Source organism: Pristiophorus japonicus, chromosome 21 (assembly GCF_044704955.1).
Source record: "Pristiophorus japonicus isolate sPriJap1 chromosome 21, sPriJap1.hap1, whole genome shotgun sequence".
Lineage (NCBI taxonomy): Eukaryota > Metazoa > Chordata > Chondrichthyes > Pristiophoridae > Pristiophorus > Pristiophorus japonicus.
The window spans coordinates 71538283-71558738 of NC_091997.1; the positions used below are offsets into that span (position 1 = coordinate 71538283).

The 20456-nt window shown below is 46.7% G+C and overlaps 1 protein-coding gene across 5 annotated transcripts in view; it reads left to right on the plus strand.

Moving 5' to 3' along the window:
* The first annotated feature begins 12807 nt into the window (after positions 1–12807).
* The window catches only part of edc3 (enhancer of mRNA decapping 3 homolog (S. cerevisiae)), a 115433-nt gene continuing 107784 nt past the window's right edge, over positions 12808–20456 (plus strand). The window contains exons 1-3 of one of the 5 annotated variants that reach the window (XM_070865058.1): positions 12808–12953; positions 14324–14405; positions 17800–17977. In XM_070865058.1, the coding sequence (XP_070721159.1) occupies positions 17814–17977 (164 nt within the window). In that variant the 5' untranslated portion in view covers positions 12808–12953; positions 14324–14405; positions 17800–17813. The other 4 variants (XM_070865062.1, XM_070865059.1, XM_070865060.1 and 1 more) reach the window with 4 other exon arrangements.

Consider the following 20456-nt stretch of genomic DNA (forward strand, 5'->3'; position numbering starts at 1 on the left):
AGCGCAAAGACCTCCCTTACAAATTCTCAGACCCATGGAATTCAAACAGGGCAAATCAGAGAGCAAGAACTATAAATCCAAATTGTACCGAGTTGCCCAGGCTTTTGGGCTGCTTGTGAAAAGAAAGACTCACAACCTTCTGACTCAGAGGCGAGAGTGCTACCCACTGAGCCACAGCTGACATACAAGCCACAATTTGAACAACCCCGCTTGCCAGGATAACCTGTTTAAGATGTTTACTGTAGGGATTCATTGCTCTCATCTATTCAGATATGTGACTGGTGAGTCCTTGATAGTTCAGTGGGTAAATGAACCATGTGATGTGATCTGTACCAAGTTATCCAAATATTCGAGGAACTCAGAAACATAACAAAACTTAGAGATTACATGTGAAGATGCGCCAACCTCATTAGAACTGCTGAAAGCTGGGCAGTTCGCAAAATATACATCGATGAGGAAAATCTTTCAGCCCATAGTAACTCATGCATATAAATAGGTCCTGTAGCCTCCCAATCACAGGGCCCGAAATTGATGGCCTTACTGCCCACTGCCGCCAACAGTCCTCCTTGAGCTGCGCTCAGTGCCATTTTCGATTTGGGCTGGAGAAGAGAACGGCCGGGAACCACCCGCTGACATCAGCGGACGGCCGAGTGGCGTAAGTGGACTCCCGCCCGTCGAGATTCCATATTGATGTCGGCAGGAGTCGGCGCCTCAACGGGGGTGGATCGCTGAGAGGAGGCTGGTCTGTTTCCAACTGTGAGTATGAAGATCTGACAAAAAGGTGAGTAAACATTTTATTATTTTATACTTTACAGGGACTTACCTGGATGGGGTCCCCTGAAGGTCTTCTTTTTTGATGCTTTTCCTTTTCAGGTCTTCGACCCTCTGTGGGCCCTGACTCCATCCTCAGCGGCACTTGGGTTTGCCGCTGAGATTGGGAGCTCCTGCCGGCTGCCGCTCAGATTGGTGGCGTAAGTCCCTCTTTTGCCACCTGCCGACCTTTGAAGGACCTTTTCGATGAAAACCCCACCCAAAGTACCGTCAGGTACCTCGGCGGCCCTTTAGGCGGCACTTGGGGGCCTTCACCAATTTCGGCCCCAGTGTCTAGCCATTTCTTAAATGATGCCTCCAGGTGCTGCTCACACAGCGTACTTTCAACCACCGGCTGCCCAACCTGTGACAGAGACTGTAGTTCCCACGTCGGACTTATCAGTCACCTGAGAACTCATTTTTAGTGTGGAAGCAAGTCATCCTCAACTCCGAGGGACTTCCTAATAAGGAAGAAGATATAAATACAAGTTGTAGTTGTAGTATTGGACGAAGGAGTGGCGAGAGATTGCAGAGCGACGTGATCGGGGCCCAGGAGAGGCGCGAGTTCGGGGCCCAGAAGAGGCGAGGGCCCAGGGGCAGCACGGGCCAGCCCACACTGCGATATGTGTGCACACTAGGTCCGTGCAGCAGAGCTGGTCTCCAGTCGTCTTGGATAACCCTTGCCACTGGACCAAAACCTAGCTCTGTCAAGCCTGTGTGGTGGCTGGTGTGCAACAGCCACCACACGTTAAAAAATCTTCCACCCTTCAACATGTAGTTAGGAACCTGGAATGTCAGGTCCTTCATTGAAACACCTGTGAACTCATCCCTTTTTGGTGTGGAAGCAAGTCATCCTCACTTCGAGGGACCACCTCAGAAGAAGTAAGGACTACCAGTGGAGAGGTCATGAGTTTGAATTCCACCAAAATGGCAACGCTGGCTAGTTGTAAAATTCTGTGGTACTAGAAATGAGTATGAAAGGTGTCTGTTTGTGCTAAAAACCTACCTGGTTCAGTAACGACTTTCAGAGAAGAGAGCCTACTGCCTGTTCACTCAGAGAGTTGTTAACCTGTGGAATTCCCTGCCGCAGAGAGTTGTTGATGCCAGTTCATTGGATATATTCAAGAGGGAGTTAGATATGGCCCTTATGGTTAAGGGGATCTTGGGGTATGGAGAGAAAGCAGGAAAGGGGTACTGAAGGAATGATCAGCCATGATCTTGTTGAATGTCGGTGCAGGCTTGAAGGGCCGAATGGCCTACTCCTGCACCTATTTTCTATGTTTCAAAAAGATGCCCCACTGCTTTCTCAGGGCACCTCAGGGACGGGCAATAAATGAGGCCTTGTCCGTCTTCAACATACGGAATGAGTGGCTTCTTTAACCATAAACAAAAGGCTCCAAACCACGACACCTGTTATCAATAATAATTCAACATTTATTGCAGAAATTGAAGGAAACTTATTCATTAATTAGATGTCCTCTAATTGACTTTGACTGAATACAGCATATGGCATTCCTATAAACTGCGACAGTTTATGCAACACAATAGGAATTAAATGGTTTACTTAAGCTATTTGGATCAGATTGCACGTCCTGAGTTTAAATATCTTGAACTGATGAAATTTGATCATCCAGTTCTTACTTCCATATCAAGTACATCTTTATTGTACTAACCCCCTCAGATTCCAAAGCTCCTGAGGAAGGCCAATTTCTAAAATCCTGGAGAGTGTATTAGAACCTCAAAGATTCATTTAAAGCTGGCATTGGAAGGAGTTCCTCAAAATCAGAAACAGGAACAATGAGAATTACATCTGATTTTCACACTTCCCCAAATTCAATCCTCCTGCTTTCCTGAAGACACTGATTCACGCTGGGCTGCAGTTTCTTGGGTGGCAGCAGAACTCTCTCAAATGGCCGGTCTCCGCATGAGAGCCCAAGCAGTGAGCCTCTCGCTTGCCTTTATAATCACAGATTATTTATTGACAGGAAAAGTCCTTGATTGCTGCAAGTTGTAGGAGCAGATTTTCCACTGCAGCGCTGGGAAATGATCCAGGGGAGCTCGTTCTGCCAGCTCCCAACCACCACTTCTGGGATTTCCTGCCGGAAGTGGCGGTGGATGTTGAATGTGTCCGTGCAGGGGCAGAGATTTTCAAGTGAGATGTTAAGGACCCTCGTTATGTTGCGAGCTGCTCTCCGCTTGACTGGCGAAGCTCTGCTCTCTCGTCAGATCATTTTTATTGTGAGGAGAAGGTGGCAAGGGTGTCCATTCTCTTACAATGTTGACAAGGTTCCGTGCAAAGTTTAAAAAAGTTCCGAGCTGGCATGAGGCACTGTGAAACGTGCTCACGGAGCCAGACCCACATCATTTGGCTAGAGTTTGCTCAGAGTTCAAATCAGACACCCAAACTGTATTGCCTCTTTTCACATTGATGCGACAGCTGTGGCTCAGTGAGTCATCCTCTGAGTCAGAAGATTGTGGGTTCAAGTCCCACTTCCAGAAACTTGAGCACAAAAATCCATGCTGACGCTCCAGTGCAGTGCTGAGGGAGCGCTGCACTGTTGGAGGTGCCGTGTTTCGGATGAGATGTTCAACCGAGGCCCCGTCTGTCCTCTGAGGTGAACGGAGAAGTTATCTCTGGTGTTCTGGCCAATATTTATCCTTCAACCAATACCTAAAAAAACAGATGATCTGGTCATTTATTTCATTGGTGTTTGTGGGAGCTTGCTGTGTGCAAGTTGGCTGCCGCGTTTCCTATATTACAACAGTGACTGCACTTCAAAAAGTATTTAATTACCTGTCAAGTGCCTTGGGATGGCCTGAAGTTGTGAAAGGCAGTAAATAAAAGTCTTCCTTTCCTTTTTATGTGCAACTTTGCATTGACATGAAAGTGACAGTGTAACAATGGTGCATATTTATTGCTTTGTCCTAGCTACATTTAAGGATCTATAATTGATTTTGACGTAAGGGAAAATCACTGAGAATATCCGAGATTTTTTTTTAAAGCAACATTTCACGTAAAGCAAGATTTGGTATCACAAAACAAGATTGTGTCTGACTTTTCACTGTTTACCTGTACTCCACCAATTGTGTAACAACTCAACTTGTGGTGGCTTCTTAGATATAATCAAAAGCTGATAAGATCACATCTTTGGGACAGGATGGAATTGTGGTTTGAAGTAGTGCGTGCGATTTTATGAATTCTGCCGCACTGTCACACGATCCTTCTATTAACATAACACGTTTTCGCGTTTACAGCTGCACGATGCATTCATTGCTCACACTTCACTGAAGAAGAAAAAGCAAAACACAGGTGGCAAGAGTTGGCTGGATTTTAGACGCTTCTGCTTTTGGGGCGATAATGGCGGCGGGGCGGGAAAGTTAGCGCCCGGGAATAGTTTACGCTTTAGTATTTAAGTTTGGGTATCTGGGCCCTGCGTTAGCGCGCACAGCGCTAAGAGAGGCGTTGTACACCTCTCTCGGCGCACGATGGGAAACTCCCGAGCTAAACAGCCAAGCAGGGAGCGCTCCCAGAGATGGGAGGGGGGGGGGGGGGCGAACCTAAAAAAAACCACAAAAACATTCCTAAAACATTGCCCACGCCACCATAGCACAAATCACATGAAAAATTAAAACAAAGACTTACTTTTGGAGTCCATTATCTTCCTCTCCGCCAACGGGATCGTTCCTAGGCGGTCATTGTGGCTGGACGGGTCGGGCAAGAGTTAAAACCTGCGCGGTGTCGCAACCAGGGGCGTTGCACACCGGGCGCAGCTCTTCCGGGCGGTGCTGCTCGGCGCCGACGGAAAACCCGAGCGGAGGATCGCGGCAGGGCAGTGGAGACCTGAACACCGCCTTTCACGCCACTCCGGGGCGAAACCCGGAGTGCAAAGGACCGGAAAATCCAGCCCATAGAACAGATGATTTATGAACAAGCGGGATTTAATTCAGAGTGAATTGCTTTGCAAATTGACTTTTCGTTTATTGAGCAGCTCAACCACTTTCAATGGAGTGACACAGTGGTAGCATTCCCGCCTCTGGGCCAGAAGGTGTAGGATTCAAACTCCACTTCAGACAGTCCCGGCGAGCGGACTTGGAGCTCCAACTCTCAATGCTAAGGCTGACATCCCATGGGACACTTGCGTCCAGTCGGTGTGGGTGGCTCCCCCCCCCGTCATCCTATGGGTTGTGGGGGCCCATAATACCCTCCCGATGTATAGGACTAACCACCCTGTTGGCTGGAGTAAAGATGCACACGGCTGTGGAAGGAGCGTTTCTGTCATGGCCTGTCAGACTGTTAATCAGCCTGCGAATCCTCACACTGTTCCCCCAGGGAAGAGTGAGAAGATACGAAATGAAGATGACCTCTTTCAATCTTTCTACCTTTGTAATCGCCGATATACAACAACAACTTGTACTTATATAGCGCCTTTAACTTAATGAAATGTCCCAAGGCGCTTCACAGGAGTATTTGCGACAAAACTCTGACACTTAGCCGCATAAGTAGAAATTAACGCAGGTGACCAAAAGCTTGGTCAAAGAGGTGTGCTTTAAGTAGCCTCGTCAATTAAAAAGACAGAAAGATTGAAGGAGGTCATCTACATTTCGTATCTTCTCACTCTTCCTTGGGAGAACAGTGTGAAGATTCGCAGGCTGATTAGAGAGGTGGAGAGGTTTAGGCAGGGAGTTCCAGAGCTTGGGGCCCAGGCAACAGAAGGCACGGCCACCAATAGTTGAGCGATTATAATCGGGGATGCTCAAGAGGGCAGATTTAGAGGAGTGCAGACATCTCGGGGGGTTGTGGGGCTGGAGGAGATTACAGAGATAGGGAGGGGGCGAGGGCCATGGAGGGATTTGAAAACAAGGATGAGAATTTTGAAATCGAGGCGTTGCTTAACCGAAAGCCAATGTAGGTCAGCGAGCACAGGATGGATATCTTAAGTTTACTTCCATTCCAACTGAATATTGTACTCTTTTGATTTTCCCTTCATCCCCTGCCACACATTTAAAACATCCCCACAGCGCTAGTTAACTTCCATGCAATTGTAACAGTCCCAATGTTATAACTCAGTCCTGCCATAGATCCCATCCTAATTCCCCAGGAACCTGAACCCTTCCCTCTCATATTGTGGGGAAGAAATTAGTCTGTGAAGTGTCCGATTTTTAGGTGTAAACCAGGTGCAAAGCATACCAATTTAGCAGTGGGACAGCCTGCGTCCAATCTGCACAAGCGTTGGCCCCACTGCTAAATTAGTGGAACCTCCTTTTTAGGCATCCCGGGCAGTTGCATAAAAAGGCATTGAGCTCCTTAGGGGCCTTATACCTCTTGATGGCCCCCATTCAGAAATCAATCGTCAAAAGTCACTGGAATCGTAAGTTAACTTGAAATGTGCCTGTGGAGCTAGGATGGGTAGGCGTGCTCCCCCTCCTCCATGGGAGTCATGATCGGCTTGCCCCGTAGCCTGCTCCAGTCCCTGAGGGGCATTGCTGGTGAGGCAGGCTATCCTGACATTGATGTTTTCGCTCGGGCGAGATGCCAGTCGAGGCGGATATGCTGATGTGGCCCCCCCCCCCCACCACCACCGAGGACCAGTTCCCATAGATCCTTGGGCCTCTTGGCACGGGTGGGGGCTGGTCACACAACTCCGAGCCGACACCCAAAAACAAGCCTCGACCAGAATCTACCCCGCTGTCTCTAGTCGTTCATTTCACCTCGCTACAACAGTAGGTGAAACATGAAATTATTTTTCTTCCATTTGCGTCATTGGGACACAGTCTTCCCTCTGCATTGTGGTTATTCTTCATAAGTCAAGGTAAACAAATCATGTTTATGAGGCTTCATTGCCAAAACAATGCCAAAAAACAGTAGCAACATTCGTCACACAAAAAGGTCAGTCATCAGTTTTGCTGAATAGATTTAACTGAAGTAATCTTTATATCAGGTGCTTGCGTGTCTCCTTCACCAATGCCAGGACATCACCCCCTCGAGCTAGTTGCTGTAGTTCCTGTTGCTCTAATTCCATTGCACGCATATGTTCCTTGTTAAACTGCAGTTGCAATCCCTTCTGCATTCAAAGATTACACAGCATGCAGAAAACTACCAATATTTTACACACACTTAATGGCTTATATGCAAAAGTGACCACAGAATCAATCAAGAAATATTTCACTTGGCTTGGGAGTTCAAAAGTATGCTCAATAACTGATCTTGTCATTTTATAGATACAGCTGTAGTTGGCCTAGGCTTCATTTAGTGATGCTTTTTTCCTTTGAATTTTCTCCCTTATTCTCCTGCCTGATTAATATAGCAAAATGGTGCCGTGTGTTCCCCAGAGGTCTGCAAAGGCTCAAGCACTGATGAGTGTTACAAGGATTGGGACTGACTCTTCAAACTCAATACCCAAGTGTTTGGAGCTCAGCTATCCGTCTTCATTGTGGAAGTACAAGATGTGCTTGAGTGCGATACTTGTACTCGAGTGTTGCAGGAGTGACTGAAGGCGTTGTTGCACAATCGGGATGTAACCAATCGCCCATTGGTTTGCTTGTTTTATTCCAGATCTACTTTTTTGAGATCTCTCAAACCTGCATGTTTCCACTCTGTGTTCAATCAGCGCTTGATTGCATTCTCAACCGCATGCATCATCAGAGTCAGTTAGAAGGTAGCCCGTTCTACAAATCAAACGTGAAGAAATTACTCCGTAAATGAAGCTTCTGATTGTATCGTGAGCTGCCACTTTAAGAGAATAGGCATGACCTTGCTGTGAACTCAAGAAGTAAAAGTGTTTGCATAGTGGGGGAGGTTCATGTCTTTTTATTTGAGGCATTGCGATTCTTAATACACTGGGGAGATTTTAATACACCTCTTATAGTTCGAATAAAGTCATTTTAATTTAAGAAACCTGACCGAGTCTTTTTATAGTGATTTTGTTTTTTAGCACAAAGAATATAAATACAAGGAATGCTACAAGAAGGTAAAAGTGCGAAATCACATTTGATATAATTTAGTAGGTTACATTAATATTGTCGGAGAGTGAAGCACAAATGCCAAGATTGGGGAAATATTCAGAGTGAAATTTATAATCAAAAAAAGATCAGAAATCTAATCGAACACGTGGTGGAATCTTTGTTGCCTCTAGATTTGCCTATTCCAACCCACTCCTGGCTGGTCTCCCACATTCTACCCTACGTAAACTTGAGGTGGTCCAAAACTCGGCAGCCCATGTCCGAACTCGCACCAAGTCCCGCTCACCCAACCCCCCCCCCCCGTGCTCACTGACCTACACTGGCTCCCAGTTAAGCAACGCCTCCATTTCGAAATTCTCATCTTTGTTTTCAAATCCTTCCATGACCTCGCCCCTCCCAATCTCTGTAATCTCCTCCAGCCCCACAACCCCCCCCCCCCGCCCCTCCCAAATTGTCTGTGCTCCTCTAATTCTGCCCTCTTGAGCATCCCTGATTATAATCGCTTAACCATTGGTGGCCGTGCCTTCAGCTGCCTGGGCCCTAAGCTCTGGAACTCCCTCCCTAAACCTCTCCGCCTCTCTTTCCTCCTTTCAGACGCTTCTTAAAACCTAGCTCTTTGTCCAAGCTTATGGTCACCTGCCCTAATTTCTCCTTGTGTGGCTCAGTGTCAAATTCTTTGTCTCAATACTTCAGTGAAGTGCATTGTACTATGTTAAAGGCGCCATATAAATACAATTTGATGTTGTTGCCTATCCTCATTGTATGGGTTGTGGGAGCCCATAAAAACCTCCCGCCATATAGGACCCTACCGGCTGGTATAAAGATGGTTCCAGTCCATGAAAGGAGCGTGAACGTGGCCAGTCAGAGTGTTAATCTGCCTGAGAATCCTTCCACTACTTTACACTGTCCCCCAAAGGGAACAGCGACAAGACAAGAGGAGGAGGAGGAGACGAAAAGCTCGGTTAAAGAAGTTTAGGGAGGGAATTCCAGAGCTTTGGGTCTAGATGGCTGTCAGCCAATGGTGGGGCAATGGGAGTGGGGGATGCATAAGAGGCCAAAGTTGGAGAAACACATTGTTCTCGTAGGGCTGGAGAAGGTTACAGAGATAGGGTGGGGTGAGACCATGGAAAGGTTTGAGCACAAGGATGAGAATTTTAAAAATCCAGATGTTGGTTGACCGGAAGCCAATGTAGGTTAGCAAGCATATGGGGGAAGGACATTGCTGGTTCCACGGTATGGTGCAGATCCCAGAGCGATATTTTAAAAAGCACAGGAAGTTCTCCTGGACAACATTCTTTGCTTCACAATTATCACCAGAAGTACTGATTAACTGGCTATTCATCACAGTCCTGTTTGTGGAATCTTGCTGTATGCAAAATAACTGCCGTGTTAGCCTACAATACAATAATGACAACGCTTCAAGGTGATTCATTGTGCAAGATGTTTATGAATCACACAAATTACAGTGCAGCTTTTCAGCCTATCATGCTGACGTGGTTCCTGTCATACTTCCTTAACTAGAGCTATCGAGTCGAATCCAATTTCTCTGCCATTTTCCCGTCTCCTTTTATATTCTTCCATTGCAAATATTATCCAATTTTCTTTTAAATAATGTTATCATCATAGGCAGTCCCTCGGGGTCCAGGATGATTTGCTTCTACACTAAAAATGAGTACTCAGGTGACTGATGAATTCATTTTAAACGGTGCAAGATGCCTGTGCGTGAATTCTTTTAACGTGTGGTGACCGTTGCACACCAGCCACCACACGGGCTTGACAGAGCAAGGTGTTAGTCCAGTGGCAAGGATTAACCAAGGCGATTGGAGACCAGGCTCTGCCACATGTGCCAATACTACACACAAACTCATATTCCTACTGCCCTCCTTCCTTCCTTCTTCCCACAGGACCTCTCTTTACGTGGAATTCATAGTACGCAATATGAGCCTCAGGACCTCACAGCCTTGCTATTGGCCCGTGCTGCGCCTTCCCTTGGGCTTGTCCACCCTGCTCCACCTCTGGGCTCTGACCTCTCTGCTCCTCCGTGTCTCGTCCGACCTCTCCTCTGCCGACCTCGCCCGTCCCGACCTCCGCTCCTCGCCCGTGCCGACCTTTGCTCCTCGCCCATCCCGACCTCCGCTCCTCACCCGTCCCGACCTCCGGACCTCGCCCGTCCCGACCTCCGCTCCTCGCCCGTCCCGACCTTTGCTCCTCGCCCATCCCGACCTCCGCTCCTCACCCGTCCCGACCTCCGGACCTCGCCCGTCCCGACCTCCGCTCCTCGCCCGTCCCGACCTTTGCTCCTCGCCCATCCCGACCTCCGCTCCTCACCCGTCCCGACCTCCGGACCTCGCCCGTCCCGACCTCCGCTCCTCGCCTGTCCCGACCTTCGCTCCTCGCCCGTCCCGACCTCCGGACCTCGCCCGTCCCGACCTCCGCTCCTCACCCGTCCCGACCTCCGGACCTCGCCCGTCTCGACTTCGACGGTCCCGACCTCTGCTGCTCACCGTTTACGACCTCCGCTCCTCGCCATTTCCGATCTCCACTCCTTGCTGATTCCCACCTCCGCATTGTTGATTCTGCTGCTGTGGTAGCTAGCTTTTTTTTTCTTTGCCCACAGCTCCAAACTGCTCCTCTGAGTGTCCCATGAGGTCGAGCTTTTTTGATTTGCCCACAGCTCCAAACTGCTCCTCTGACTGTTGTAATAATGTTATGGTCTCTACCTCAATAGGCACTTGCAGTAAAACATTCCATATTCTAATAACACCCTGAGTAAAAATATTTATTTCAGCTTCCACTTTTGCGCTTCTATTGGCAATCCTGAGCGTAGGCTCCCTTGTTACTAATTCACCAACTATTCAAAGCAATATTTCACTACTTGCCCTGTCAAGACTATTTATACTTTTCAAAACCTCTGTTACATCTCACTCAATCTTCACTTTTCCAGGGGAAAAAGCCCCAATGTTTCAAGTCTTTCTTTATAATGATAACCTTTCTCATATCATTGTGTACTCATTGTAATGTTCTTCCTGATCACAATATTCCAGCTGTGACTTAGCTATTGTCTTGCACAACTTTAACATCAGTTTGTTTTCATAGTTAATGTCCCCATGCATAAAACACAGAATCATAATTGTCCTCTTTAATGCGCTTTTCTACCAGCATTCCCACCTTTAAATATCTATGTATATTCACCCGCGAGCTCTCTGTTCCTCCACTCTGTTAGGAGTCTTTGCGTGGATTTAAATAGATTTTACAGCACATAAACAGGCAATTCGGCCCAACTGTTCCGTGCCTCCTCCTATCCATCTTCATTTAACCCTGTATCAGGATATTCTTTTTTTCCTTTCTCCCTCATGTACTTATTCAGCTTCCCCTTAAATGCATCTATTCTATTCGCCTCAACTACCATGTGGTAGTGAGTTTCACATTCTCAGCAAGCTCTGGGGTAAAGAAGTTTCTCCTAAATTTTTTATTGGGTTTATTAGCGACCATCTTATATTTATGACCCCTAGTTTTCTACCCCCACATGTGGAAACAGCTTCTCTACATCTACCCTATCGAACCCCTTCCTAACTTTAAATACCTCTATTAGGTCACCCCTCAGCCTTCTCTTTTCCAGAGAAATGAGCCCCAGCCTGTTCAATCTTTCCTGATAATTCTAACCTCTTAGTTCTGGCAACACACTGGTAAATCTTTTTTGCACCTTCGCCGGTGCCTCGAGAATCTTTTTTTCCAGTCTTCCAGTCCAGTGTCGGTAAGGCCAAAATTTGGAGGTGGTAATGGAACAAGTAAAGAAACAAAAGATGAGTCTGGAAGAAGTGTAAATGGGAATGGCAGAATCATCAACAGCCATGTGAAAAAATAGGGGCAGGGCTTATGGTCCGAAATTGTTGAACTCGATGTTGAGTCTGGAAAGCTGCAAAGTGCCCAATCGAAAGATCAGGTGGTGCTCCTCGAGCTTATGTTAAGCTTCGTTGGAACAGTGTAAGAGGCCGAGAACCGAGAGGTCAGAGAAAGATAGAAAGACTTGCATTTATACAGCATCTTTCACAACTACCGGACCGTCTCAAAGCACTTTACAGCCAATTAAGTACTTTTTGGAGTGTAGTCACTGTTGTGATGTTGGAAACATGGCAGCCAATTTGCGCACAGCAAGCTCCCACAAACAGCAATGTGACAATGACCCAGGTAATCTGTTTTTTTTTAACCGTGAATCTGTTTTTTTTAAGTCATGTAGCTTGAGGGATAAATATTAGGCCAGGCCAGGATAACTCCCCTACTCTTCCGCAAAATAGTGCCGTGGGATCGCTTACGTTCAGCTGAAAGAGTAGGAGTGGGAGCGGGGGAGCGGGGTATTAAAGTGGTGGGCGGCCGGAAGCTCGGGGTCAGGCTTGCGGACTGAACGGAGGAGTTGTGCAAAGTGGTCACCAAACTGCCTTTCCCCACCGCCACCCGCCCCCCCCCACTCCCTCTCAATGTAGAGGAGACCGCGCAGCGCGAGCAGCAAACACAAACAGCTAAATTGCAAGATAAAACCTGGATTTATACGGCACATTTCACGACCACCGGACGTCCCGAAGCGCTGCGCAGCCGATGAAGTACTTTTTGGAGTGCGGTCACTGTTGCAATGTTGGGAAAATGCAATAAGTAGAAGTAAATGTCGATTTCACCTGCAAAGGGAGTTGTTTGGGGTGGTGGGGTGGGGGGTCCTTGGATGGTCCTGGAAATGCAAGGGAGGAAATGCACTGAGGATGTAAGAAGTACAAATAAATGGCTGTTTCTCCTGCAAAGGGATTGTGTGGAGTCCTGGAAATGCACTGATGATGCAAGTAGAAGTTAATGGCTGTTTTACCTACAAAGGAGTTGTTTGGAGTCCCTGGAAGGGCACTGAGGATGGGAAGGGGAGGGAAAAGATGTCCTTGTTGCTATGAGTAAGTTGGGGGGAGACAGGAAGGGCTGCTGGTTGCTAAGCGGAAGTGACGCAGGCGCGCCGCCGTGCGTGGGCCGGCCGGAGCGGCGCGCAGGCGCAGAAGCGGCTGGCCGGCGGGCGGGCAATGGCGGAGCGCCGTGTCGGTGTGTGCGCTGCCGTCGACCTGCAGCCTCTGTAGGGACCCTGGCCCACCCCACCCCGCGGCTGTGCCGGTCTCCCTCTCCCGCTCCCCACCGGTCTCAGGCCGCGAAACGTAAGGGATGTCGCCGCGCCGTCCGCCGGGGAAACGGTGAAGCCGGTGGTGGGCAAGAGGGGCAAAGCAAAGTCCAGGATGCTGCTGGGCCTGGGAGTTGGGTTCGGGGCCTAGTCTGCAGCCCGCAGGCCTCATCCAACAAGGCCTCTCTGTGTGTGTAAACCCAGGCCCCGCAGCAGCTCTCTCCGACCGCCTTCATCTCGCCAGTGATTCAGTCATTCCTTGGGATGTACTTTCTGCTTAAACAGCATTTGCAGTGCTCTTGTCTGGGGTTATAGGGACTGGCGCCCCTCTGTCTGGGGTTATAGGGACTGGCGCCCCTCTGTCTGGGGTTATAGGGACTGGCGCCCCTCTGTCTGGGGTTATAGGGACTGGCGCCCCTCTGGGGTTATAGGGACTGGCGCCCTTCTGTCTGGGGTTATAGGGACTGGCGCCCCTCTGTCTGGGGTTATAGGGACTGGCGCCCCTCTGTCTGGGGTTATAGGGACTGGCGCCCCTCTGTCTGGGGTTATAGGGACTGGCGCCCCTCTGTCTGGGGTTATAGGGACTGGCGCCCCTCTGTCTGGGGTTATAGGGACTGGCGCCCCTCTGTCTGGGGTTATAGGGACTGGCGCCCCTCTGTCTGGGGTTATAGGGACTGGCGCCCCTCTGTCTGGGGTTATAGGGACTGGCGCCCCTCTGTCTGGGGTTATAGGGACTGGCGCCCTTCTGTCTGGGGTTATAGGGACTGGCGCCCCTCTGTCGGGTTATAGGGACTGGCGCCCCTCTGTCTGGGGTTATAGGGACTGGCGCCCCTCTGTATGGGGCTATAGGGACTGGCGCCCCTCTGTCTGGGGCTATAGGGACTGGCGGCCCTCTGTCTGGGGTTATAGGGACTGGCGCCCCTCTGTCTGGGGCTATAGGGACTGGCGCCCCTCTGTATGGGGTTATAGGGACTGGCGGCCCTCTGTATGGGGTTATAGGGACTGGCGCCCCTCTGTCTGGGGTTATAGGGACTGGCGGCCCTCTGTATGGGGCTATAGGGACTGGCGCCCCTCTGTGTGGGGTTATAGGGACTGGTGCCCCTCTGTATGGGGTTATAGGGACTGGCGGCCCTCTGTATGGGGTTATAGGGACTGGCGCCCCTCTGTCTGGGGTTATAGGGACTGGAGCCCCTCTGTATGGGGTTATAAGAACTAATGCTCCTCTATATGGGGTTATAGGGATTGGTGCCTCCTATGGAGTTAATAGAACTAGTGCCCCTCTATATGGGGTTATCAGAACTAGTGCTTTTGCCACTTAAAAGTATCAGCACAGAACAATTAGGAGCAGGAGTAGGCGGGACAAATTGCAGAATGGTTATATGTTCCTCTTCCCTTCCTCAACTATAGTTCACGCAACTCTTGGTGCTCCTGAGGTAAACAGAAGTTGGGCAAGTGCAGACGGCTCGCTACTAATTCTTGTATTGACTTGGTATGGGAGAGAGAATATCTTTTATTTGATGTTCATAATCTAATTAGTGATTAAATCACTCCTGTGGATTTATCCTCTACGTACAACACTGTTTAATCCTTGCAATATTCTATATGGGGTTATAAGAAATGGTGTACCTCAATGGGGTTGTAAGAACTGGTGTCCCTTTTTATGGGGTTGTAAGGACTGATGTCCCTTTATAAGGGGTTATAAGGACAGGTGCCTCTTTATAAGGGGTTATAAAGATTGGTGCCCCTCTATATGGGGCTGAAAGGCCTGGTGCCCCTGCCATTTACAAGTACCTGTATCAGGTGGGACAAATTGTATTAAGGTTATATGATTTTCTTCTCCCCTTCCCCAACTATAGTTGAGTACAATCTCAGTCTCCATGCTTTTGAGTTAAACAGAAGCTGGATATGTTCAGACAGCTTACTGCTGAGCTTGTATTGACTTGGGGTACGGGAGAAAGAAATGTACACACCCATACACACGTGTTCCAGCCTTTATTTAGAATTTGCTTGAATGCACTTTGAATTCTTAAATTAAGGATGCAGGTTGTCTCGTCTATTTAAATGATAGCGTACCCACAACACTTGGTGCTGTGTTTTAGCCTCTTGAGCTCTCAGCCTGACATTGTGTAGCTTGCATTGATATAAAGTTATTGCAATGCAGCTCTGCCAATTTGGAGTTTTGCTGTTCTAAAAATGGGTATCATGAGGGAAGAATGTCAAGTAATGACCTAAAATTGATACTGTACTTCAGTTTGTCAGAGATTACTCCTTTTAACCAATAATGTGATGGTTTACTGACAAATTCCGAGCACGGATATTATAATAAGCTTGTGTTTTGTAGTCAGTAACATCCTTTATTAATTAAGCCCAGATTATTAAACACTTTGAATTAAAAAAGTCCAATCAGAAGTCTAGCTATGAGAAATAGTAACTAACATCCACATGGAACAGAAAAGCTATTTTCTGTGGTTTGTGCTGCAAATTTCCTTGCAGTATAAGTGGTGGAATAGTTATGCTTTAGGACTATAATTAGCTTGTGATTGAATATCTAGCAGAGCAAAAAGTTTCAAAAATCAGTATCCTGTGTTGAAATATTGTAGAGCAAAGGTTGAAATTTGAGGTAAATATTGTAAGTGTTCAGTTTCTTGGGATATTAACAAGATTGGGTTAAGTATTCTTGTGTAGCAACTTTATAAATGTGTTAACGTATTTCTTTGGTAAATGAAGCCATTACTGTTAATATTTGGAATTAAATTGTTGTGTTGCACTAATTTTCGAGGATTGCAAGAACTACAGAAATCAGTGACCTCAGCAGGTCTGTGGATAACATGGAATTAATAGTGCACAGTCTGGTTTGATTTAAGAAATGATTTGATGTATTATGTTACTGAAGATTCTTTTGTTGAAGCATAGAGAGAAGTATTTTTGTTATTGTGCTTCAAGATGTTTAAAGCTGCTTTATCCCTGATTAATACTACACGAGTTTAAAAACTCCACTGTGCAACCACCGAGACACTTGCATGGCAGGTGTCGCCCATGCTCATGTATGTTGTAGCTCTATGGAATATCGCCAGGGAGGTGAAGGGGCAGCTCAATTGCCTGCCAGTTTGGTTGAGGAATGGTACTTGGCACGGGAATGCCTGAGGAGGAGGGGAGAATATTAAAAAAAACTGGTATAACATCTGGAAACGTCGGGACCGAGACCATTCCGGTTTTCACGGATTTCGGAGAAGAATTCCGACGTCCAGAATTCGGAAACCCCTGGGCCGAGTTTTGGGTATTTACGGATTAAGGAGAAGAAAATCCGACGGCCCGAATCTGGAAACCCCGTGGACGAGTTTTGGGTATTTACGGATTAAGGAGAAGAAAATCCGACGGCCCGAATCTGGAAACCCCGTGGACGAGTTTTGGGTATTTATGGATTAAGGAGAAGAAAATCCGACGGCCCGAATCTGGAAACCCCGTGGACGAGTTTTGGGTATTTCTGGATTTCAGAGACAATCCGACGGCCCGAATCCGGAAACCTCGACATCGGGCTGCGTATTTTTTTTGATCCATACTTGGAAAAAGGTATGTACAGCTTAAAAGTCCGGTTTTCGTGAAATATTTCAGAATTCCGGACAACTTGCAATTTGCACAATGTCCGGTTTATGGACAATTTTGGTTTTTAGAACATCAGATTTCGGACGTTCTACCTGTAACACCAAATTTGTTTCTAACATAGACAATGAGAAAGATATATTTTTTTAAAACATACAAAGTTTGCTGAGTTCTCCTTATTGATGGTTTTAACAATGATAAATAGTCATTCATTTGGGTTTTTGAAGTGAATTCATATAAAAGTTTTAAAAGGAGAGGGTTTTTTGTCCTTGATAGATTTTCTCCCTTTCCCTTTTCTGAGTTAGTCTCCTTGCGAGTATCAGTTTCCCATTGGTCTTCCATTAACCCGCCCAAGCATCCATCATTCACGTGAACTTGTCAGTGTGGCAGGAGCAGCATCACAACCAACTCACTTGAGAAGGCACACTTCCAGCAGGAGTTGTCAGGAAGTGCTCTGAAATGGGAAACATGGAAGATTTGCCCTTCAATAAGTTGGAGGGAATGAAGCAAACTCATCCCTGCTCCTGTTCCAGTTAAGATCAGCTAACTTAGCATAGATCATAGGTTAAAGCTTAAAATTTCTTGGTCTGCACGGTTTAGCTACTCGTTACATAAACTTACTGACCCGCAAGTTTTTTTGATCAGTAAAGCATAATTTCCAATAGAACAGCTGCATTGAAAAGATGTGTTTTAACAGGTATATTAACTAAAAGCTGATAATGTGCTGCCAAATTTATTGGCACAATCAGCTTCACATCATACAAAATACTGTGGATTCTAGAAATGTGAAATAAAAACAGAAAATGCCGGAAATACTCAGCAGGTCAGAGCAGCATCTGTGGAGAGAGAAACGGAGTTAACATTTTAGGTCGATGACCTTTCGTCAAAACTGGGAAAAAAAGAGAGATGTAACAGATTTTAAGCAAGTTCAGTTCTGACGAAGGCTCATCGACCTGAAACGTAAACTCTGTTTCTCTCTCCACAGATGCTGCCTGACCTGCTGAGTAGTTCCAGCATTTTCTGCTTATACTTCACATCATATTTTTAGAAAATGCTTTCTTAAGGTAAACTTTCAAGATACATTATTGAGAAGGAACAACAGAGTGGATAATGCAGTAGAGCAGAACGTCACTGCAAAGACTAGCACTTGCTATAGCGCCAGTCCTTAGTGTGATTTGTTAATTGCAGTGTCTTCTGATAGCGCTGCTAATAGTTTGATCAACTTGAAAATCAAAGAAAATGTGTATTTCACTCTGCCTCTTTGTCTCCTTGACTTTTTTTAGTTCTGCTGTAGAGGATGGCTGTAAATTGGATCGGGAGCCTCGTTTCTATTAACTGCGGAGACACACTTGGTGTGTATCAGGGAAAAATTTCTGCCGTGGATCAAGCCAGTCAGACAATCTCTCTTACACAGCCATTCCGCAATGGAGTGAAATGTTCAGTTCCGGAGTTAACTTTTAGGTAAGTACTCTTACTTCAGTAACTTTGCAATATGAACTAATTGGGGCTATCTAATGTTATTAGAACATGCACTTGAACACAGCAGTACATTTGTCCTGAAACTTGGGTGATTGGAGAGCATTTTTTAGCTATCAAACACAAAAAAGAAAAAATACAGACTTGCATTTATATAGCACCTTTCACAACCACCGGACTTCCCAAAATGCATTACAGCTAATGAAATACTATTTTTGAAGGGTAGTCACCGTTGCAATGTAGGAAACGCAGCAGCCAATTTGCGCTCGGTAAGCTCCCACAAACAGCAATATGATAAAGACCAAATAATTATTACATTGATTGTGGAGTAAGTATTAGCCAGGACACCGGGGATAACTTCCCTGCTCTTTTTTGAAATAGTGCCATGAGATCTTTTACATCTACCTGAGAGAGCAGACAGGGCTTTGGTTTATCATCTCTTCTGAAAGACGGCACCTCCGACCCATGCAGCACTCCCTCAGTACTGCCAAGTGTTAGCCTAGATTTTTGAGCTTATGTCAGTGGATTGGGACTTGTAATAGTTGCTCATTGGTCCGAGCTGAGGCTTGGGCAGTGTCAGATAAAAAGCATTAGCCCTTTTTGTCCTGTCACTGACGCCATTTTTCAGAGGCGCTTAGCTGAAAGGAATCTCTCCAGCTTGATTTCCTCCTGGCTAGGTTAGAAGGGAAAGTATTCTCCTCCATTTCAATTCAATTGGAGGTAGTTATGGGCAGTCCCAGAGTTAACACCCATTAAGCTGCTCCTTAATGTATGAAAATGGCATGCATCTGTATGTCAGGAGAATAAATTTCCAGTTCAAATAATTTAGTTAAAAGAACCTAACCAGGATGAGGGGACAAGAAGAGAAAGAATTACTTGTCATTTGGCCTCCAAATATACTTGTTTTTTAAGATTAAACTTCTGTAACAATTCTAAATATGTGTCTTGATACAGTTCTCGGTTCCGATGGGGCCCCGAGTGTTTACTCCTTTTCTTTCATATGGTAGCAGCAAAGCAAATCAAATGTCAATATCTAAGTCGGATATCCAGGCCAAAGCTTCTGGTGGAACAGCGTGGATGTCTTGTAAGCTGCATGCAAATTCCCTCTGAGGGCAGTGCTCCATGATGTGCTCCAGGGTCTGATTAGGAGCTCCATAGTCGCATGATGGGGGAGGCTTTAATCTTCCACCTGTGGAGAAGGTGGTAGCATCGACCATCACTGGTTCTGAGGCGGTTGATGGTTGTTCACTGATTGGGCCCAAATTTGTCCAGTACAGATTTCTGGCGCACTCACCAGAGAGGTGTGCCGCTTTTGTAGAACTCCAAGGGCGCCAAAAATCTTCGAGCAGAGTTTGGCCGCTCCCCAGCCTCTCCTCCATGGTGGCGTAGCGCGGCAACTGGATTCGGGGACAAAGCCAGATCCCGGCGCTGAAAACAGTGCCCGGGACTTCTGCACATGCGCGCTAGAGTGCGCACGCATGCGCAGTAGCTCCTCGCCCCCAGAATCTGAGAGTGTGTGCTGCAGGTTGTGTGGGAGGGGCTGACGTTCGATGCCCCTATCCTGGGCCGAGTGGTCTGCCGCACAGGCCGGCCACTGCCTTCCCGTGCTAAGGGCTACAAGAGTCAGGTTGGTGGCGGGAGAAGAGTTTTGATTGGGGTGGGGGGGGAGAAAGAAAAGAATCTTCAAAGATTTTCCAGTACTTTAATATCTAGCTATCTTTACTAAAAATATACTCAGTTTAATCAGGCTGATAGCACCTACACCCTGTCCAGTCTTGCTGCTTGGGATTTAAAAAAAAAACTAGCATTCCTATCATAACACTGTCATTTGGAGGCTACCTACCTATATTGATTTCTTAATTCACTGCAAGGTTTTTCTGAGCGGAGACAAGTGGCCTCATACGTTGGCCTAAGTTAGTTTGGAGTAACTTTTAGCTGGCTAAACTTGCTTAAAAGGCCAAAACAGGCGTAAGTGGCTGGTAACGCCCCCTTTTGGAAAAAAAATCTAAACTTAAAAAAAACCGAACTAACTCACCGCTGGAGCAAATTAAATGTGGAGAATTGAATTTTTAAGTTACTCCAAAAAATCTAGCTGCTCCAAAAAAAACGGAGCAACTCCTGAGGAAACTTAGGGCCCTTTGTGAGGAAGGTTTGATCTTTCAGGTTGTACTGTGGCGTCCGCTATAAGGAATCCATTCCGTATGTCGCATTTCTCCAAGTGTTTACTAAAGCTTTTGGTGTCCAAAATTTGCCACAGTTTGTATCACCTGCATTTTCCTATTTATTAAGGCATAAAAGGCCCCCAGAATGCTTTGGTCTGTATTTCTGACAAATGGGAGATTTTTGAATTTATAATGCATCACATCAAAGGGTCCTTGGTATTACGTTTTATATCAAAAGCCTTGGGTTACTAAAGTGCAGTTCTGTAACATTCAGTCTGTTTCATTGGCTCTTACTAAATTAT